Source organism: Thermobia domestica, chromosome 10, assembly GCF_964235325.1.
Source record: "Thermobia domestica chromosome 10, izTheDome1.hap1.1, whole genome shotgun sequence".
NCBI lineage: Eukaryota > Metazoa > Arthropoda > Insecta > Zygentoma > Lepismatidae > Thermobia > Thermobia domestica.
In genome coordinates, this window is record NC_137463.1 from 23,260,584 (window position 1) to 23,284,792 (window position 24,209).

Consider the following 24,209-nt stretch of genomic DNA (forward strand, 5'->3'; position numbering starts at 1 on the left):
TGCAATTGATCATGTTATTCTTTTAAGCAAGTTGTATGCTTATGGTATTAGAGGAGTAGCTCACAGCTGGTTTCTTTCTTATTTATCCAGTAGGCAACAAGCGGTACAAATATCAAAATTAGCTGCAAATGGATTTCAAACAACTTGTTCGTCTTTATCAACTGTAATCGGAGGTGTTCCTCAAGGTTCCATTTTGGGTCCTATTCTCTTCCTGACATATATAAATGACTTGTTAGAATTTATGCATCCAGCAAAATGTATTCTATATGCTGATGACATCAGTATGATAATATCAGGAAAATCAATAGAAGAGGTTGAGAGGAAATCGGACAATTTTACGGAGAAATTAGTAAAATGGTTAACAGCGAATAGATTAATTATAAATCATGATAAATCGATCCTCTTACATTTTCATTTTCCAGGAAAACCGCGTATATCACCTAGAATAAAAATATCTTCTAACTTACTCCAATATTCTTGCATAACAAAGCTTTTAGGTGTAATCATAAGTGATGATCTTTCATGGTCTGCTCATATCTCCACTTTAAACAAGAAATTAAGTAGCGTGTGTTTTGCCTTATACAAACTTCAAGGTACTGTGTCGAGAGAAGCACTTCTTAGCTTTTACTATGCCAAGTTTAATTCATTAATTAACTTCGGCATAATACACTGGGGATCTGCTGAAAATAGTTTAAGCACTTTCCGATTGCAAAAGAAAGCAATTAGAATAATTTTTGGATTACCCACAAAATCGACATGTAAAAAGGTTTTCATAGAAGCAAAAATTTTAACACTCCCCAGCTTATATATCTATAAATCTATTCTTTTTACTGTGAAAAACAAGCATCTTTTTATCTTTAACAAAAATGTTCATAGCCATAATACAAGACAAGGTAGTGACATATTTGTGATGCATCAAAAATATGCTAATATAAGCAAAACCGTGTACATGAATTGTGTCAGATTGTATAATATACTTCCTCTGTACTTGAAAAATATGACCAATGTTTCCCTTCTTGGTAAGACTTTATATAATCTATTCACTGAAAAGTGCTATTATACAATTAAAGAATATTTAAATGACTCATTAACTGAAGAGTTGGAAACAGATACTTACCTGTGAGTACATACCTGGTGTGGTACAAACAGTTACCTAATTAGATGTAAATTGTCATGTTTTTATACTTAATATATCCTATTATGTGGTTTTGGAAATATGCATGATATATATCTCTGGTACTTGACAATATTGTATTTTTTTCTTTCTTTTCTTTCTGACAACTGTAATGCTTACATGAGAATTTCTCATGCTTTGTAAGCTAATGAAGCAGGCAAATACATGAAATGAAATGAAATCACCAGTCTGACCTCACGCTCACAACATCATTCTAACCTGAGCACCGATTTAGTGGGTTTAGGCGCAGCTCTTACCGCTAGCCTATTGGCACAGGGTCATGGGTAGGACTTGCGATATTTCGATGTATCGATCGATAGTTTGAAATGTCTGGATTTTTTAATATAGATTTTTCGATAGTTTTCAGTATTTGGATAGTTTTGGACGTTTTCTTGTTTTCAATATCAAGGTATACCGATACCACTTTCTCAACATAACGAAAACTTTTCATATAACACGACCTAGACTCTCAATACTTCAACGTTCTGTTCCACAGGATTACTAATTCTAATAATACTAATAAACACACGTCGATTTATCAGGATTACCCCAGTGGGATTTACAATATTGTAATATTAGTTCGTACGCCTTGCTTCACACGTGAACTACTAAATGCAAGTGAATTATTGAATTCCGTTTCCTGGGATCGAAAACTAAAATAATTATTTCGAAAAGTTCGTTAATAAAGATGATTTACCCATGGGTAGAGGTAGAAATTAGCCATTCTTGGTTTAACATTGATTACTATAGAGCAAAGACAGTAATATATAGCGAAACACGGGAATTAGGTAACCTGTGTGTGCATATGCCGTGTCAACTCTCTCCATCGACCTACCAAGGATCATTGCGTGCATGCCAAGACGTGTCGCCGTTGTTATCCGTGCCAAAGGTCGACATACTGACAATTAGGTAGGTAGTCATAATGGTCTGGCAGATGTATGCAGATGTCTGGCAGATATTTTAACTCGTATATTTTGTCTCAACAGAAACATATTTTGGAGTCGAGACATTTTCTCGAGACGAGTCGAGACAGGCTTAAATCTCGACTCGACTTGACTCGTGCGCATCCCTAAGCCGAATGAACTTTATTATGGACAAACACCGTGTGCATGAGTTTTCTCGAGTTTCTCCCGTTTCCTACCACTTTTTTCATTGCACGATTTCATTCATTTCTCATCACTGTCTCCATTAGCGTAGTCAGCATAAACGTGGGACGTAAAACTTAAATATTTCATTTTCTTTTATAACTGTATCTCACTTTTCCTGTGACGAGAGCAACATCTAAGCGAGTAGTCAGTGAACTAAACCACTAAAACCTATATTGCAGATGAAGTTTAGCCCTTTGGCAATCTTCAGCATGGAAAGCAAAAAAAAAAAAAAAAAAAAAAAAAAAAAAAAAAAAAAACATTCATATTTAAAAAGTAATTAATCAAGTCCTCTCCGAAAAAGATCACCCGTACAGTTATTTTTCAAATGGCAATTTATAATTATACTTACGTTGGTTGAAATTTCTCCATAGTTGTGCGGGGCGAGACACTGAAACCATCCCTAACAATAGGTGAAGGTGAGATGTAAAAGTAGTCAAATACGAACGATATTATAGTGTCGAATTCATGTGCAAAGATGAATAGTGACACTGTGGAAGCTGCGCAAGTCCAAATTAAGCCTTGGTTAGCATGGAGTTGACAATGGGAGGGTGACAGGAAAAAGAATCAAAAATATCCTATATATCCGTCGAATGAATAGTTTTCGGGATCACTGACATAAAAGGTGATATTTCAGATGTGAATATGTCCAAGGTTGGCTCCATTGGCATGGGGTCATAGGAAGAACTAGTAAGACTTCAAAACAGTCCCTTTTTGATGCGTTTCAATATACTGAGAGTGAAAAGTGATCATGCACAAATACTGATATCACATTCGGAATTATCAGAGATACGACTTCTGGGGAAGTGTCGTTGCTCCAGTGAGGCATTACTAACTGATCACTCTTTAAAATCGTCGCTGCCTTGCAGGGGCGTAGACAGAAATTTATTTCAGCGATCGAAAGCTTGACACGAATTTACTTCAGCGATTGAGGGCATATTTTACTAAAATATCTATCATCATCTCTAAAATTAGATATAATTTACAGAAAAGTATTGATTTCGTGGGGGCAGGAGCTCTGGATTGCCAAGGCCTGCATCCTGAAATGTCCCTGCTGCTCTGAATTGTCATAAGGTCCTGTTCAAATGTAAGACATAACATGTAAATAATAAACGTAGTATATAATATAGAATACAATATAAATAGAAAATATGTTATTATAAGTAAGAAATAGAAAATAATTAGAAATTAAAGTTGAAGGACAAGTGTTTTTTAAACAATCATACTTGAAAATAAAATATACCTTTAAAAATTGTTTGCATTTATGCAGGGCTACAAACAAGTGAGGAGTGCCATGTAACAACAAATATTATATTTGAAAATAATTTGGAATTAAACTAGCTGTGACTACATTACTTCAAAATTGAACTTGTGGGATTCACAGTATGAGCGTAGCTCAAAGAAAATATTCAATAAGAATGGTCTTGATTCGAAGCTCGGACCATCCACGTAGGAGTAGCTTACATTAACCATTCACGTAACAGACAATGACGCACAGGGTTTGGCACTACTTTATCAGATGGTTCTATCAAATGTAACTCAATTAAAACAATAGTAACCAATTTTACTGCTTTAAAAAGTGTCCTGAACAAGGGGAAGTTCATTATGTACATTGTAACTAAGTTACAAGAAGTTTACGTCCTATCTGAACGGCGCATCCACCAAGTCAACTTTTGAAATATTCCATTAAGTTAGCTTTCAACGTAGCTAAAGGAAACGTATGTTAACGAGTACATAGAGTTCTCCATAGCGGAATGGATAAAGTCATGGTTCGATAACTACAAGGTTTGTGGTTCGAAACCCGTCTCGGCAGATTTTTTAGATTCTTAATTCCTCAGTTCTCAAGATCTTTCTCACCCTTCGTAATCATCTGGTGCTCTAAAAAGAGTTCTTCACCTTCATTCGACAACTGCCTAATGTGATCCTCGCAGCTCGAAACCTTCCCTTCTTCTGTTTCACAAAATCACAATTTTCGTCATAATACGAATGCTGTCCGAACATCCCCCCCAATTCTAAATCTGTGTATATAAATCATCCCTCTCGGTCTCCATACTTGAATCTCTCTCTCTCTCTCTCTCTCAATGTCGCCCAGGAACTCATATGGCTTGAGATCAAACCTCCGATTCTTGAAACCAAATGTAAGCTCTCTAGCAATGTGCTATCGTAACTCTATAGGTTTGTTGCTAAAAGCAGTGTCTTTTAGATTTTATTCGGGGGGAAGGTGGGGGAGATTCTCCGTCGACATAAGACTTTCACTTTTTATTAGTATATTACTATACATTTGATCAAATAATACGTATTTATGAAGCTCAAGGAAGGGGGAATTACACCCTCCTGTCCTGCCCAAATTTCCTGTGTCATATTAATAATTCTATATCCAGAGAAAGTCAAAATGATGGACTCGGTTTCAGAAATTTATTGTGTGAAATCTAGCAAACATATGTTGTTCTGATACATGTGCTAAGAAAAGTTCACTGTTAATTTTTTTCTTCAAACGCATCACAAGTGTTCCATGTGATCTCCTCCCAAACTTTTCCCCACCATGTTGCGTTCAATATTAGCAATGGTTGCTGTGATGTGGGCACGCAGGTCATTCAATGTTGTTGGAAATGGCAGTACGTAAACATAATCCTTTATAAAACTCCATATGAACAAACCACATGGAGTCAGGTCATATGTACAATAATCACAGATTTGTTTACATGGTAATAAAACACACAGAAAGATCTCGGCCTTCGGGTTAAGTTTAGAGTTGCCCCTCCATTTTTTAATAAAAATTATGGGGCGTTTACATTTAGTCGATTTGCGTTCGATTCAGTTGAATTGACGTCACTTTCAACTTAATCGATCGTGTAAACAGGAATTCAACTTAATCGCTTGTTGATCGAAGGCGACTAATCGACTGGCAACTGAATTGAAAGACGTTCTATTTTCTGTGGTTGAAATAATTGAACACATCCATCGATCTGATTCGGCCTAGTTGCTTCGATTTAGTGGCAAATGCAGCGAGTCGATTTAGTCGTGCAACTAAATCGACCAAGTGTAAACGCCCCATTAGGAAAATTTACAGGAGAAATGAGGTAAGAAGTAATGATTTGGGGTTCTTATGTGATGTTTAAGTATGTACGTTTTGCATTAAAATTATGTTTAATCCGGAAAAAGGTACGTAGAAGTTTATACTATTTTTAATACGCGGAAGGTTTCGGTGATTCAGCCGCATGGTGGTCATATAAGATGGCGAATCGGTGCGTTGAATTTGATATTTCCACATTGAGTTTTACAGAATTATATAAGAATAATGACGAGAATCTACAAATTTTTTATGAGAGTCACGGATTACTGAATTTAAGTGATAATTGAAGCTTCTATGAGAACTGGTTTCAGTCACAGTTCTAGTCTAACTAAAGTCTTACCAGGTAACCTAACCTAACAATCTTTAATATTTTAATTGCTTTTTTGTAGGTTTGAAACTGGAGGAGTAACTCTAAACCTAAGGTAGGGGCGCGGTGGCTCAGTGGTAGAGCGTTCACCTCTGGTGCTTGCGGTCCCGGGTTCGATCCCAGCCCCCGCCAAGTGAACTTTGTGGTGGACAAACACCGTGTGCGTGGGTTTTCTCGGGGTTCTCCCGTTTCCTCCCACTTTCTTCATTCCACCATTTCATTCATCACTCATCATCACCGTCTCCTTTAGCCTAACCGGTATAAGCGTGGGACGTAAAACTTAAAGATTTCATTTCATTTTCATTTTTCTAAACCTAAGGCCGACCTTCTATCAAACTCCATTTTCCTTAACTGCTCTGTGCTGACCCCTAGCGGTAGAAGGTGGAAACATAAGTTCCCAAGCTTGCTTGTCGAAGAACATGTCTCACAACAACATAGGTTTGTTAGATTTCACAGAATAAGTTTTTGAAAACGGGTCTATCATTTTGATTTGCCTTGTATAATTAATAGCAGTTTGCGAAATATATTGAGAACTCTTATTATTTCATGTTTCCAGAGTATGAGTCTGTATTTTGTTTCCAAAGAATTTTGCAATGCATTGTAAATGTTGTATGTTGATCAATATGTAAATTAATAAAATACATGTTTAATGAGTGAACGCATTTATTGTGCTGCCAAAATGACTTGAGCCGTGGCAAAAATGCGAACTAAAGCTCACACCCCGACACACCCACGCGTTGAGCCAATAAGGGTTCAGCAGCTGCTAAGCGAGAGAGCCTTAGCGAAAGAGAGTGGAATTCCTTCAGCCGAAACAGAAGACTGGGTGTCAAGTCAATGTGGCATATTTATAGATATCTATTAGATCCATAAATTACCATATAACATATATTCAAACCTTAAAAATAGCTACATTTTGTCGCTCAAAAACAAAGCTAGATAAAGTACCGCATTACTTTCAATAGCTTAAGGCACATCAAACCTAAATCCAGCACTGGATTATGAGTCTATTTTGTTTCTAAAGAATTTTGTAATGTGCTGTAAATGTCGTAAGTTGATCAATATGTAAGTTAATAAAATACATATTTGATGTGTAAACGTAATTCAATATCTATTAGGTCCATAAATTACCATATAGCATATATTCAATCCCCATGATTGGCGACATTTTATTGCTGAAAAGGGAAGCTAGATATATAAGGAGCCTCTTTACTTTTAATAGCTTAGGGCCCCACTGGCGTCTCTAGCATGTAAAATTTGGGAGGGGGACATCGAAGAAAGTTTATTTGTTATTCTGTCGTTAGTAAATAAATTAAATTAGAATGAAATATTGAATATTTTGTACTTCAAAATATTGGGGGACGAGACCCCCTCGGCCCCCCGCCAGAGACGCCTTTGTAGGGCCCCATCAAACCTAAATCCGGCACTGGCTTTCAAGCTCTCTGACGTAGAGAAAAGAGCGGAGTTTCTGTAATGGGGCGTTTACACTTAGTCGATTTGCGTTCGATTCAGTTGAATTGACGTCACTTTCAACTTAATCGACCGTGTAAACGGGAATTCAAGTTAATCGCCTGTTGATCGAAAGCGACTAATCGACTGGAAACTAAATTGAAAGATGTTCTATTTTCTGTGGTTGAAATAATTGAACACATCTATCGATCTGATTCGGCCTAGTTGCTTCGATTTAGTGGCAAATGCAGCGAGTCGATTTAGTCGTGCGACTAAATCGACCAAGTGTAAACGCCCCATAAGGGTAGTGGAACTTGGCGGAATTTTACTGCACAGTAGGTACTTTTCGCGCTGGGGGCCTGGCAACTATCAGTGGCATTTGGCAATCTTGGTTGCCGCCAAATGGATATTTGTGCGTGCATGTTTTGTATGTGACAAAGATGTGAAGTAAGTTTTAAGGTATAAGAGATGATTTAAATGAATGACAATATTACCACACAACTCAGAATTATGCCACGTAATAAATCGATAATTTGTGGCTAAACGACATGAATTAGGTATGGAATCAAATTTAGTTTTTTAAATCATGTGTGTGTTCCTTGTGTGTTAAAGAAAGTTTAAATGCGCAAGTTATTTCCATGGGTGCAGGTAAGGTTCATTGGGATTTCGGATTGGCTAAACTGCCGCAGATGACTGCCCGGATAAGATCAACATAAATCTGTTTTCAACGTTGTTTTACAACTTAACTGTTCTTACCTTCATATACTCTACATACAATTACTCCCGTTTCATTTCTAGATTTTATTATTCAGTATTAATCACAAATATTTCTTTGTTTCAAGTGTCTTTTGCTCTTTCGTACATCCGTATGCATTAATATAAATATTACTACGTAAAATTATTACCTTGGAACTATTAAGTGTTGCAAACTACGTACTAATAAATGCCATCAATGGGACCGATTAAGTATCGTGTCTTCGCAATAAAGTTGCACCACGCAAGCGTGACATGTCACGTGGTATTTAGTCCACTTTGGACACCTTTATTATTTATCCTTTACAATCTTCCCAAAGGGAGATAACTGAAACTGAACAGAACCTTTATTGTTCGATAAGAGAGTTAGGTCTATTTACTTACGTAACGAAACATAGCTGAGCGAGCGAAGGGAGTTAGAAGCTCAACAAGGTTCGTTTTGTCCCACCTTGATCCCATGATAATACGACGCTCCCATGATCCCATGATTACGTCACGCTCGTGTGGTACAACTACATTGTAAGTCTTAACCTCGCCCTCCCCTCCATTACAGTAACAAGTTAGGTAACAGTGGGTTTGACACAATGTCAGATAACACAACTGCTTCCTTACCTTATGTCAAATCAATCCGCGAACACATAGAGTTCACAATTTAACTTATGCTTTCTCTCTTATTAATCAACCTTCAGTGATGACCTTTCTAACGTTTGTTACTCTCATTTTTATATTTGGCTGATTTTGTTAATTTCTCCGTGAATTTTGTATTTCAGGGCCGCCATCTGTGGCAGTTAACCCCTTCTTTCTCCACATTCACTTTTTGTACATTCTGAAACCATATTGAAGAGTGGACTTGCATTCTCCGTGAAGATTTACTTTATGAAGTCTTGTCTGAAAACACCAACCAATCTGTGCTGGTGACCACACGCCTGACGGGGTGTGTCCGGAAGGTTCTAGATTACTGGTCCCCCATGTAGATTAGTAGCTGGTAGGTTTCTTTCTGTACTAAAGTTTATGCATTTAACTTATACAGTATTGCCGAGCGAGCGTTAGCGAGTGAAGGCGGGTTAGAGCCCCGTAGGGCACGTTGTTTTATGTCTTTATTACTGCTCAATGGGAAGGGGGACCAGTAATCTAGAGCCTTGCCACATGTGTACGTAGGAAGTAGGCGCGTCAGCGATGGTGGCTATACGCGTAATCGAGGATTGTACAAAACCACTGCCTTCACGATACAAGGATATGTGATTAGTCATTTCATTTGCACTTTCACTTGGAAATTTGAAAGAAAAGCTTAGGGTCAGTGAGGGTAATTATGAGATTGATTTTGCAAAATTTTTCACGTTACTCAGCTTACATTAGTTTTGAAAGCAGTTAGCCTAGAGAGCAGTTTATGGTGTTAACAATTTGCTGCTACGAAATTTCCTGTCATGTCATAAGTTGATAAGTAAATGTTAAATTTGTGCTGTCTTGTAATTTCCCACCAAAAGGGTAATTATGTGACACCAGGTGGGTAATTATGAGACACCTGTTGTTCCCAGCTTTCTGTATGTGATCCTGTGATATGAAGTAGTCCAATTGTAAAATTAAGTTTTCGTTATTTTGTATTTATTACATAAAGATATACGAATATTTAGTTGAGTTACAAGAAAATAACTAGGAAAGAAAGTGGAAATAGCTACTGATGTTATTCTAACATTTTTGTGAGTTGACTTTAATAGGTTAATATACTATAGTAGATAATTTCTGGTTACAAAACAGGCTTGTGAAACAAATTTAAACCAAGTTCACACACACACAAAAAAAAAAAAAGGCTACTTCTATTTATTTATGTTTTAATATATTGATATGCAGCCTAGGCTAGGCTATTTTCAACAAAATAATGTAGGTCTATAACTTTGAAATTTACTAAGGAACAAGATTATAGGATACCTAAACTACAGAATACAGGTTTATTGAAACTCATAGGAAACATTGTAGGATACAGAGACAGATTTCAGCATGCGTCTTACAATTACCCTCCATATTAGCAAAATGAGATAAAACATCATCATCATTTGTAACTCTGTAACAAAATTTCAAGAGCCAAATTCAACTTAACCTGTAACTTCTGACCTACCAGCAGGGTTGGCTGGTTTAAACCAAAAAGAAAAAAGAAACGAAAAGTGCTTTAAATCGTGTGAACTTCATGGTGACGTTTCCACATATCAAACCATCTGCATTAGTTTTATCCAGGGTTGGCAAAAACCATGGTTTTTATTAAAAAAACCAAAAAAACCGGTTTTTATGGTTTAAATGATTTGCTCTATATATTCATATCATATATGGACAGAAATAAGTTTGTTTCGCCTTGATGTTATTATGCAACAACCGGGTTATGCTGGAAGGGGACACATAAGCTTAAAGCGGAATAAAAACCGCTTCTCGAGTTACATCCGAGAGAAATTGTCCTCCATTTGAACTCGGAACCAGGACTAATTGGCCACAAATGCGATACGTCTGCCGACTCACTCACGAAGGAATCCTGATAAAGAAAATACGTTGTACAGATCTTTACATGGTTCTTAATATAACTGTCAAGAGTCATTTCAGAAGGACAAAAAGATAAACAGTTGCACAAGTGAAACCATTACACAGAATTAATTACATATGAACAATTTCAAAGTACGATGGAGTACAGAAGAACTAATCTAGTTCAAGTTAGTTAACATCGACTTTTATTGGTCCAAATTAAAGAAATACACCGACTTAATCTGCATATCAATAAGAAAAGGGAATAAAGATACGAATTATTTGAGTCCACTTTGGCTCAGACTCATTTATACATAAATAGATACCAAAGATACTTATTTCACTAAATGCCTCTCGTGGGGTCTGTATGACCCCCCCACACACACACACAAAAAGTACGGCATTTTCGATGTATCTTATCAATAGTAAACATTGAAACGAAACAGTATTTAGAATTTTTCTTCGATTGCAATTACATAACAATAATAACAACTACAAAAAAATCACAGAATAAACATTTATAAACTTGTAAAAAAAAAGTTGCTTTTGTAGTATAATCTTTTTGAGTAATGAATGGGGAATTTAGGTCTGAATATAATACGAATAATATACGGGAGTGAAACGTGATAACCCACAAATGTGTGTTCATCAAGATTTTACAAACACTTACACTTTTACGAACATTTTTTTGTTTTTTGGTTTAAACCAGTTGGTTTAAACCTTGGTTTAAACCAGCCAACCCTGGTTTTATCTCCTTTTCACCTTTTAATCAAGGTGTCCCATGTTCAATTCTCGGTCGAACCATAACCTTTCTTTCATGTGTAAACCAAGTAGCGGTTTGGATGTCACTTTAAAGCGAAAATCTTTTCTATAATCTCGGTATTACATAAAAATTGTATGGTTTTGCTTGTCTGAATGCTTGTTGCTTTATAAAGAAGCAAAGGTTGCCTGAATGTATTGATAGGCATTGGCAAAATTTATCGACTGCCTACGTAGCTTCAAACATTAGCTTCGATTGGAGTTCGTTTTAATTTTATTGAATGATATATACATACTACATTTGAAATTTAATACCTCAGTTTTAACGTACTGATTATAATACGTTGACCCTAGATTTTACATACAAAGCAATAATAGGATTTGCTTTGCATTTAAAGTAATAATACTATTTTCCCAAAGGCTAACGCGGGAGTTTCCCGATTTATATGTAATTGTGTATAATGGTTTCACTTGTGCAACTATTTATCTTTTTATTCTGAAATGACTGTTGACAATTATATTGACAAGTAAGTAAAGATCAGTACAACGTATTTTTATCAGGAGTTCTTCGTGAGTGAGTCGGCAGACTCATTGCATTTGTGGCCAATTAGTCCCGGTTTCGAGTCCGAATGGAGGAAAATTTCTCTCGGATGTAAGTCGGGAAGCTGTTTGGATCCCGCTTTAAGCTTATAAGACCCCTTCCAGCATAACGCTGTCGTTGCATAGTAACAACAAGGGGAAACAAACTTATTTCTGTCCATATGTAATATAAATACAGAGAGAAAATTATTTAAACTAATAAAACCTGGTTTAAAAAAAAAAGGTTTTAAACCAAAAAAAAAAAAAAAAAAAAAAAAAAACATGGTTTTTGCCAACCCTGCCTACCAGGCTTCCACCAACACCCATTGGTTTCACAACAGTGATATTACTGCGCGAGTAGATATAAAAGTTAATAATAGGATTTCAAATTTCAACACAAATTTTTTTGAATGCGTTTATTAAAAAGAATGCTACATCTAAACTTTTGTAAATTGAAACTTAAAAATGTAGGCAGGATATGTGAAGGATGTTACTAAATGCGTGTGGTCTTAATTTGTATTTATCCTACAGTGATTGGAGATCAGCGAGGCGTGTGTCATAATTACCCCCATAGGCAGTCTCTCATAATTACCCTCACTGACCGTACCTTTTACTATTTTCCACCATCTTACCACTCATTAATGCTGGCGATTTGTAAGAACTCCAAAAATTTGTTTAAAAAAAAAAAAAAAAAAAAAAACTTTCAATAGTTCCGCTTTCTAACTCCACTTTCGTATACCCTATATTACCTTCCTTTACTCTATACATTGCTCAAAGGCTACATAAAGGAGAATGTTTGCAGCATGTTACATTTCATTTTCTGTTTTTCTACGTACAAATCCATGTCGGACGTAACAATACAACGTACTTCGATTATTCAAATACTAGTGGACTACAACATTATTTAATATATATATATATATTTGTAAATTTTTAGAAGTTATCCATACGTCGCTACTTCCTTTATGGGCGAATACGTGCATACCATGTTTGACTTTTATTTACATACGCATTCCACAAGTAAAAACACACCATATTTTTATTTTTTACACACTACTCTTAAAATATTGTTACAAATTCCTTGTGTAAATTTTACAAATAGTGGATTTGTATAATCAATCTGCACAAGATTCTGGTGCAGTTTTATAATAGCCGGTCACAAAATTCGGAAGTTAATGATTTATTCTTCGCTTCCGGAGTTAAGTTTATTTTACAAGTTAAAAAAATAAATTATCTAACCTAATCGATTCATAAATAATTGTCATATTGAAAAGCTGCGGGGATCGAATTAAGTTCCCCATACATAAGTTCACTGAGTATGTATATAATTCGGGTTAACTACTTAAGATGGCGGCCCCCCGAAATAAATAAATAAAAAACCGGAAAAATGGACAGAATGAGAGTAACAGAAAGATAATAAAGATTAGGGCATTTGTTCCGAAGTTAGGCGTGCGCCTGGTTTTCGACAAAAGCGTAATAACAGCTACGAAAATTTAAAAATAATTGATTTTCAAGATCGGTTTAAGAGGGTATCATTTTATAGGATAGGGTAGAGCAGAATATGATAGGCATAAGTAGAGTCCGGTTAGGTTAGGAAAGTTTTGACCCACTTTGTTAAAATTAATAGAGTATAATTTCTCGTCGTAAGGATACCAAATGCAGCAGCAGCCATGTTCAGAATACAAATGCTCGTTACTTTCCCACAATGCAACCATGTAGTAACCTTGTGCAAAGTAGTTCCTTCCGCTTGCCAAATAGTTCCATGTTTATTACCGTTTATAAAAAATAAAAAAAAAAAAATCTCCTTACATATTATCAAGTACACGAACGAACAAATTATCCATTTCTTTCCGGTAAATTTTCAAAACTTTGCTAGATTCGGAGAGCCAACTTCGGAACTTGCCCCAAGGTTATCACTGTAGGATTATTAATTAGGGAAGCATAGTTAAATTCTGGACTATAACAGTTCTTAGGGTATTATTTAGTTTTTCCTCAAGTCCCTTGACTGTGACTCGAACTTATTGATAATGATTAGATTACGTTAGGTTTGGTTACCAGTAATCTTTTACAACGGCTCACTGTAAGTCATAGTGTCGTCTCGGGAGACGTTGCAACATGTCTTGAATTTTCTCGATAACATTGAGATCAGGTGAATTCGCGGACCAGGTGAGATGTTCACCTTATGCTTGGCAAACCATTCCCGCAGAATCCTGGCTCGGTGAACGTTGCATTTATCGTCTTGATACTATGGTTATGAGATGTGACCACCTTGCAGAAACTGGACAAATGGTAGCACCTAATTATCCAGAATGGACATGTAATCCACAGCCTTCATGTGTTTGGGCACCTCTGTCATTCAGGACTTGCCCAAATGGGCCCAGCCCGAAAAGAACTTTTCTTTTTTTTTTTTTTCGGGTTGGACCAACCTGGGTTTTTGAGCTTTTTGATAGTATATTATTGGTGCAACTAAGGTGATCACTTTTTTGGGCAGATTTTGGACTTTCCTTGGGCGAATTAGATGCTTTCACGTTAAAAGTGTACAACAGCATTCAACATAAGACTTCATAAAGTTCTGACTGCACTGAATGAAGAAATAATAATAATAATAATAAAAAAAGAAAAAAACTTACCTTAGCTTGAGATAGTTACAGAACAAATTAATGTATGGATTATACTTATAGCCTATTTGAATAATATATGCAGTTTTATATCTTAGAAATTACTTTCCGTGAATAGTGTGCTCGGCGTCGCCGAGGGACTTTATTCTTCATACGTTTAACTGGTTTAAGGCCATAGGTGCCGGTGCTACCAGTAAATATGTAAATACATTAGTAAAACTATTGGTATTATTTCTTATCTTTGATGGTAACACAAGTACTCAGTAAAATTTAGTTTTCTTACAACAACAGTTTAGTTCAGTCATTTGTTTCTACTCTTCAAATAAGCTTTCTGTAGAATCAGCACCAGCAATAGCGTAAAAATTCTTGTCAAATTTAAGAAGTTTAATTAATGCTCGGAGTTCCGAAGGGTACATAACGTTTACTATTTCAAATGCTGAATTTAAACTTCCGTACTAGTCGAAGTTTCGACGTACAGTGAAGAAAGCTGCATTTTCGTGAAAACCCTATCGTGAAAGAAGTGCTCGGGTAATTCCCGCAATTGAACACACAAAGCATTGGAATAGGATACTTGAACAATAAAACTTTTCATTTTACGCTGGAAGATATTTAATTTTATAAGATATTTTGAAACATTTACTTTATAAAATATGAATTATATCTTTGTTAATTGTTTTAAATTAATTTTCGGGAAAGAACCTTCGTCCAACAAATGCTTGAGAAATTCCTGCAGTTGAACGCACAAAGTATCGGAAGTGCGCTTTAACAATAAAATCATTTCTTAAAAATATTTATTTCATATACTGAAACATTTATTTTATAAAACATGAATTTATCTTTGTTTTAAATTAATATATTTGGTATTCATATTTGGGGAACGTCACTGAGGCTCCTGGGACGACTCGATCTACATTTGTTCGTTTCTCGCCTATACCTCACTACGGATGGCCACATTTTTTCGAAAAATGGATTTTTCGAAAACGAAAAAAAAATCGAAACAGAGGGACAAAGTTTGGAGATAAAACACGAAGGGACGAAACGAAACTGAAGAGAAATTTGAAGTTGCGAAAGAGCAACATTTCCTTCCCTGTCTGGTTTGATTGAAGTTATAAACAAAAGAAAAGAAACGCATCATTACATATAGATAAGCTTTACTCCTGGACTGAAATTGAATAGTATCTTATTTTGCTGATGCGGCGTGTTCTAATCGTAATAGCTATTTGAGACTGCTTTTAGCTAGCTATCTCGTACTCGCCTTTGCTGATACGGTACGTGGTTTCGTATTCGCTGTGACTGAATATTTTGGTAACAATAAAAGATTGTTGTTTAGAGAAAGGACACGTGTCCTACGTTATCAACACTTCTGATATGTTTATTGGCCTAGTGGGAGAAGCATTAGTTCGTTATGAGGAATACCCAACCGACGTTCATTATATCAGTTACCAACGCAGAGCTTGTTTCGGACTAGTGAACACACTTAGTGGAGTATTTATCTTTACACTCTTGTAACTTTTAGAATAATATAAAAAAAGGCTGAAATTTTGTTACAAACTAAGGATGCTACAGTATCTCGAACATCCACAAAGATCCAAATGTTTTAGGCTTCTATCTATCTTCTATCTATATATATAAAAGAGAACGCACAAATCCTTTGTTACCTCATCACGCTAATACGGCTGAACCAATTTCTTTCATTTTTGGGGGGTTATTAAGATTTGGACCCTAGATGGTTTTTATCATATCACTTTAATTTTCAATTACCAGTGTCTTGAGATAATTGACCATTCAAGTGTCCATAACGTACAAATCCTTTGTTAGCTCATCATAGCTAAATCTAACCGTATTTATATGCAACCCACATGACCGTGTCACTCGGCGGGTTAACATAAATGACAGGCGATATAATGTTAACATTCTTCTATGGTTTTTATCATATCACTTGAAAGCGAAAAAGTAAAAATTATCTAAGTAACAAAGTTTATTGCGTTCCAGGGTGACCGCAGCGAAGCGGGGTGAACGCTGCTAGTAATAGTAATAAATAATAACATGGACGGGGCATGCACTTCCACAGTACATTAGTGTTACATACTATGATCATGATAGGATTTATTTCAAATAAATAGGTACAAAGTTGTCATCATAGGTGTTCTGCCATTATTGGCAAGTCACTTGCCGCAACTGAGAAGCTTCCATGCTCCTTAGTCTTCACGTAAGGGATAGAAAATTTGACTTTTTTTTCAGAAAGATTTTATTTCGATAACTGCTTGGATGAGTATCATATCCAACAACATAGAAGGTTTTCAACGGACGTAAAGATCATAATGCAGTTTACAGCAATTTGATATCTCAAACTGATCTGGAGATATGATACACATTGGTAAAGTTTGCAACACTGGTTAAAATTATGTAATTGCAAGAATTTATTGTAATTACAAGTACCAAAATCTGTTTCTGTAATGTTATAAAAGCAAAGAGAATCAAGATACATTACAAACAATCCCCAAATACGTCATTTTTAGGAGTATCACTATCAGTATTCACGTTTCTCATATCTCCTGAACGATTTGAGATATCAAATTGCTGTAACGGCTCCGAGAAGTTTACGTCTTTTGAGAATCACCTACGTGATTAGACGTTCTGTTTATGTAAGAAATTTTTCGAAAAAAGTCTAATTTTCAATTTCTTGTATTCATTCGAAATAAGCCATGGTCATAGTATTCGACACTAAGGTATTTCGGGTTTGCATTTCACTGTCCGTCTCACTTCTATTCATAGACAGTTCCAGGGAGAAAGGTTATTCACCTCCCTGAGTTTCACAATCACCAGTGCTGCAAAAGTCGGTGAGAGAGAAAACAGAATCTTTCACTACCTTCTTTCCTCACCGTTGAGTTCGTCCTGAATCCGCCTCTGATTTTATTAATACTATTATCAGGTTTCTGAAGTTTAGATGCTTGTCATATTGCAGTGTCCTTAATTTGCAACACTGAATAACAAATTTATGTTGTAAGTTTTCGTTTAATATTTAGATTTGAGATATGTAATAACATGGCATAGTGGCGTTAAAAATATAACTATATTATGTTGGCAACACTATTAATTTGTTGGTACTGCAGAGTTTATTAGACAGAGTTCCCTTGTCGTTATTTGCATCTTACAAAATTCCAGCCATTTTTATCAGTTTCAAAATTACATGGGCGTATCAAGATAAATGGTTTATCTCAAATTTTTATAGTATAAAGTGGAGAAGTTCCATATAAGCCTAATTAATAATTTTTTTCTTTCTTTAAATGTAAAATCTCAAATGATTGTTGCGTTTCCTTCTTTTAGAGACTCAAAATATTTTTCAAGTGAAAAGAAAACATATAAATAGAAGAATCGCAATTTAGTTTTTATTTTAAGCTTAACACCTTGCAAATGTGTTCCGATGATGATAAGGATATTGGTTTTAGTTTAGCGTCCTACTCACTATAGAGATGTGAACTCAGCGTAACATGAGATACAAACTACTTGAGCTCCAACCTGGAATCGAACCCGGTCTCCCGAGCCGAAAATGCATACGCTAAACATATAGTCACGAGGGACCTCTAATGGGGCTGCGTAACTAAGGGAGATGCTAATGAGCAAAATAATGGATGAAATGGTGCAACGCTACTAAATGAGGAAACGGGAGAACCCCGAGAAAACCCACGAGCACGGTGTTTGTCCACCACAAGGTCCACACGGTGCGAGCTGGGATCGAACCAGGGACCCCAAGTACCGGAGGTGAACGCTCTACCACTGAGCCACCGCGCCCCCGTAGGAAATTGTTCAAGGTTATGTACATACAAAGTTCAAGCGACTGAGACATTTTCTCAGGTCAACATGTTCTCTCAAATTATGAAGTATTGACTGTATCCTATCGTCATCTTTCATATACATGGCTTTTCCGTTCTTTTGAGTAATGCTCAGCATTTCCATTCTTCTGAAAACATGATCACATATAGAATCTTCCCTCAATAGTCTTCACAAGACTGGAAATGTGCAGGGGTTCTGGATAATATTTTGTTTAAGCATTTGTGTCAGTCTTCTACTGCTTTATTTGTTCGATTCCTGTGACTGCTACAATTCCAACTTTCCGGAGAAAAATTTGGATTTTCCAGCCATTGCTCCGTAAAGTAATCATTGAAGACTTCGACTACTCGTCTAATCGGACAGTCTCCATGTTGATCAACAAACCATCAGAAATATACTCTACGGGTACTAGTGCCAGTGTTGCACACATCCGGACGTGACTGCGAATCTCTTTAATCTTGAGATTAGGGATGGCCACATTTTTTTTGAAAAAGGCCATCCCTGTACCTCACACACACTACAGGGTACAACTTTCGGACTTTAAAGTTTAAATTTTCAGGATACAAGCACAAGGCACTCTAAATTCTCCATATAGATTTTGGCGGCATACCAACGTAAAATTTCGAAATGGCTGCTTTTTTTTTTTTTTCTTTCTTCAAAATAGTGGGTATTCACGCTACAAAGGGCAATTTTGGGTCTTTTAAGTTGAAATTTTCAGAGAAGCACACGACACTTAAATTAGTGTTTTGGCGGTCCAACGCCAAATTAGTTAAAAAAAAATAAGACTGATGCGGCGGCCCAACGTAAAATTTCAAAATGGTGGCCATTTTTCAAAATAGGTATCCACGCTACAGGGTGCAATTTTCGGTCTTTTAAGTTGAAAGTTTGAGGGTAGAAACACGAGACACTCTAAATTTGGTGTATACATTTTATCGGCGATCCAATGTAAAAATTTTTGGGGGCGCGGTGGCTCAGTGGTAGAGCGTTCACCTCTGGTGTCTGGGGTCCCGGGTTCGATCCCAGCCCCCGCCAAGTGAACTTTGTGGTTAACAAACACCGTGCTCGTGGGTTTTCTCGGGGTTCTCCCGTTTCCTCCCACTTTCTTCATTCCACCATTTTCACTCATCTCTCATCATCACCGTCTCCTTTAGCCTAACCGGCATAACCGTGGGACGTAAAACTCAAAAGATTTCATTTCCAATGTAAAATTTGGCTGGTGTGGGTCCAGCGAAACAGAAGAACCCATATGCGCCCAGGTGTTTTTTTTTTTAAACTTCTTTTTTTTAAGCCCTGCTATCATTGGACCCACACCAGCACTCGAAATACACCCTTCTTCTGTACAGACCTTTACACACACGCGCAACTTTGTTGGCTTTTCTGCCCGCCACATCACCCTGGAGGAGCCGTCTTCGGGATAGAGGCAGATCCGGATTTCGTCTGACCAGCGAATGCGTCGCCACTGATCTTTAGTCCAGTGACGGTGTTCCCTTGCCCACGACTGGCGATTTTTCTTCTGTATGGCAGTCAGCCTGGGGCGTATTCTGGCAACGCGACTTAATATGCCTACCCCATGTAGTTCTCACCACGGAGTTCGTTCAGACTTGACGACTAGGTCCTAGATTGTACTCCTGCAACAGTTCCTGGCGGGTTTGAAACCGTTTAGAGATCGCTAATCTCCCCAAACGTCTACGGTCACGCTCGAACATGATAGGTTTCCTGCTATTGTTGCTCTGAGTTTTTTTTTTTTTTTTTTTGTCAAGACGTCCTCCACTCTGCATAGATAGTACTGACTATCGATTCGGACACAGCAACGAACTGCCTAACCTCCCGCAAGGTATGCCCATGTTCACACCCGAAGGCAGTGGCTCCGTTTTGCCACTCGGTTACATCCCTTCTTCGGCCCATAGGCAATGAATTTATAAAGCATCAGCATGTACGTCTTACCATTCGAAAACTGTCACAAATAACATACAATACTCATATTGGAGATATCTACAAGCATATTACTATGCTCGGCCGCTTTCCACAAGGACCCTAGAATGCCTACACTTCGTAATGTTTTAACCGATGTATTTATATAGTGAATTTTTAGTTACAGGTGAAGGAGTAGGAATTTTTAGTGGTTTTGCAGCACTTAAGAGTCATGGAAGGAAGAAGAGTACTCGTATTATTAATTTAACTTCAGAAACTTGATTAGAAATTTCTAGGTTAATGTGTCGGGATGAAGGCCTTAAAATTTAAGATTTTGAAATTAAATTATAGGCATAAAAATGTAAAATAATACACATTAGATAAATTAATCATATAATTTACTACTGATGTATTTTATTTATTATTTTCAGAAATTTTTTGTACACAATGAATTGTTTGTGTAATGGTAATTGATCGTTATCTCGTCTGTTGTGGTTTTCTGTATTAATTCTAAGACATCTGCGGAAGTAGGCTATGGCAGATTATGATGGAGGAACAACGAACGTTGTGCCTTATTTGTGGTGTTGCTTACGCTGATAGATTTGCAATGACAAATATTGCAGAAGACACCAGTGTAAAGCAGAGACTTGAGTGTCTACTAGGTAAGGAATTGTCAGATATTTTCTCCTAGTGTGTTCTTTTTACTTTCTAGAATTTAAAATTGAATAGTCTAGTACCTCAACAGTAGAATGTATGATCCAGTTGGAGGGTTAAGGTAGGAAGACAATTGTTCAGTGAACTACATAAAAAGGAACAAACTTTAAAAAAAAAAAAAAAAAAAAAAAAAAAAAAAAAAAAACTGAATCTTCCTTACTTACACAAAGACAGAATTGACACATTTGTAATCAAATAGAGTCCTTCGTGGCTAAGCAGTTAGCGTACGTGTCTTTTCGTGGGAGACCCGGGTTCGATTCCCGGAGGGAACTCATGTGGTTCGGATTCCACGTTAAACAATAGGTTTTGTCTCATATAGCCTCGCTGCTAAAAGAACGTTAATCTCCAAATCAATTTAACTCAAACATTTGTAATGAAATTGTTAAATGTTAAATAAAACATTTGTGAGTAAAGGACATCCCTTTGGAACCGCCACTGTTATAGTGATTTTTGAATCACGAACAGCTTCCCAAAGGAACTTTACACTCAGTAACAGAATATACATATGCGTTTGTTTGTTTGTTTGCTGCTCTGTGGAGTTTGGCCATATAAGGAAAAATATTTTTTTTTTCTTTTCTACGCTTCTAGATGATGTCATTTCTAAAAATAGAAGAGTGGCTTTTCTCTTTGGTGTCCGCACACCTTTGCATTGCAACATTACCAGAAGACGAACGGCAGTTTCTAGCGTTGCCAGTCAAGACTGCAGTGAATCCCGTAGTGGAAGTTAATTATCTTGACATTAAATGGTTTATAACTGCTAAAAACTAGTTTAAAATATTACAGAAGTGTTCAGTAAAATTGTATTAACCTCCCGTAACAAATGAACTTCAGTTTCATCATGTCTGTTCCTCTTTCTGCTTCTATCTTTTCACACTAACAGCGGATGTATGAACTTTTAATACGGACTACGCACAAGAAGCGGAGGGATACATTTAACTTGACAAGGAACTGGGTGATTGATGGATTACTACAGACAAACGGAAATACTTTTTCACTCAGAAATAATGAAATTTACGTTATTCACTCACAAAAATGTTATAATAAAGAGCAGAAATATAAATTCTGTGAGTTATGCAATGGGCAGTTATGGAAAGTAAAATTAAGGCATTAAAAATATATAATTTCTTTCGAGCGTGTTTGCCACGTATTCGTAAATACAAAAGACGTGGACTATAAATACAAGAGAATGTGTTAAAGCATCAATATCAAATTCAAACATTTTCTTAGTTATACTTCAGACGTATTTTTTTGTGAATAGTGTGGTATTAATCTACACGTATTGATGTGGATAAGTGCAAGTAAGATAACCTGAAGAAAAATGTAAAACAGAAGGTGGCCGTTAGTATAAAGAGATTATTCATCTCATTTAAACAGAGATCTTGTTTAATATTGTTTTTCATTTTTTAATTTAAAGTGTTCTAGTATGATAGTGTTTAAAGATGTGTGTAAGCTACCGTTACAAATAAATAACGTATCAACAGTAATTAGCACATGTGGTCGGTACTGGTGATTGGTGAATTCATTATTATGACTACATATGATTCTATACTTAGATTGTATGTGGTGTAGATTTTAGTTGTACATTGTTTAGTTGTATATTGTTTCGTAATTCCGAAGTTTACTGCTTCGAAACGATACCAATGTTTAGTTGTAGATTTTAGTTGTATATTGTTACGTAATTCCGAAGTTTACTGCTTCGAAACGATACCAATAAGGAATCGAAACCGGTATTCGCAGCTAATAGTGGGAGACAAATTATAGGAATTCGAACGGGAATCTTTACCTTCATCACTGGAATCAAGTCACTGTTATATCTGGTTTCTATAACATAGTGAAATGAGTCTGAAACCGGAACCATAACCGTTAGATACTTACTTCGTTGATTGCATCTGTAAGAGGTTTTCTGTACAGTTCAATCACTTACTCTATTGCTTTATTCACTAGGTAAAACCACGTAAAGATTGAATCACTTCATAAACACATTTTAGCACCATGCGTGTGTGTGTGTTTTTTTTATGTATAATTTTATCATTTTTATAGCCATTAGCCGGGAATAGGAATTAAATAAATAAAACTATGCTATGTACAACACTGTGAAGGCCAGAATGTCTTGTGTGCCATTTCTCCAAGTTTTGTGTATACTAAAAAGTATTCATGAAGTATGTAGCTATTCGCAGAAATACATTGCTTCGTTTCAGGTTGGAGAGTACATTTTCTTCAGTCAATTCTTGGCAGTTTAATATGCCAGTTATGTGTCAAAATCTTGGAAGAAATCAGAGCATTACAGCTACAGATTCGGAAATTCTTTCACAGCACATTCCTCAAGCACGGAAGTAAGATACCATTGGAGCAGGACAACTCTGTCATTTGTTACTGTTTCTTAAAGGTGAGTGTAATTATTTTGGGTGTAATTATTCAGAATTGTAATGTTAATATGGAAAAGTGATGGGAAATCCTGTACAAATGTATCATTTCTGATTGGGACGGGACTAGAATACTGTGCAGTTTATACTCAATAACTTGAAAATTTTATACAAATTTCTTGTAAAACAAAAATAAAATCCAGAAAAGTCTGCGTCAACCAAATAATTTCCTACACTACAGTTTCTAATTTTGTTGTACATATTTGTAATTTTGGGTAAAAAAAATTGCCATTTTAAAAAATCGATTTCCAGCTGGTAAACCATTTCTGGCTCATTTTTGGAAGTTTAAAATATTACCATTTAATTCTTAAGTGCAATATCATGTCATGTTTTTGTTTCATGACCATACTTATAATTTGTGGAGAATTAAATGCCTATACGAATAAAAGTCATCAGCCTGTATATCTGACCTGACATGTACAAGTAAAACTTCATGCATCCCAGATGATATGTCTTTCCCATACTATTTTTTAAATTTTCTCAGCTCGCCGAACGTGTTGACTTTGGTTAAGCTTACTCTCTCGAAAGACATACATTGACCTTTGTGAGATTGTCGGAAACTACAAAATACTGGCCAGTTTTCATTTTTTTTTTGGGGGGGGGGGGAGGGGAGGGATTACAAAATACCCGTCAGTTTTCTTGTTTTCGCTGTTTTTATTTTATTTTCTTTTTTTAAATTTGTCTGTTACGATTGTTTAATGGATTTTTACTAACCGTTTTCTTAGTACACATTTCTTCTGTAATAAGTGAGAGTTACCACACTCATTCCAAAAATTAATTCTTGGGAAAAGACATGACATGTGATGTGAAATTTGTTTTCAGTGTCCACCTAGGTATATGGAAATGAGAAGGAAAAATGTAAAAGTTACCAATTAAGGAACTCGGTAGATTTTAAAAGCAAGAAGAAGAAA

General features: G+C 36.1%; 1 protein-coding gene across 2 annotated transcripts in view; it reads left to right on the top strand.

The window, feature by feature from the left end:
• The first annotated feature begins 7,523 nt into the window (after window positions 1-7,523).
• Window positions 7,524-24,209, top strand: part of LOC145662370 (uncharacterized) — a 39,434-nt gene continuing 22,748 nt past the window's right edge. The window contains exons 1-3 of one of the 2 annotated variants that reach the window (XM_081727883.1): window positions 7,524-7,652; window positions 20,593-20,823; window positions 23,074-23,261. In XM_081727883.1, the coding sequence (XP_081584009.1) occupies window positions 20,706-20,823; window positions 23,074-23,261 (306 nt within the window). In that variant the 5' untranslated portion in view covers window positions 7,524-7,652; window positions 20,593-20,705. Of the gene's footprint in view, window positions 7,763-20,592; window positions 20,824-23,073; window positions 23,262-24,209 lie in introns of both variants that reach the window. The other variant, XM_081727882.1, reaches the window with a different exon arrangement.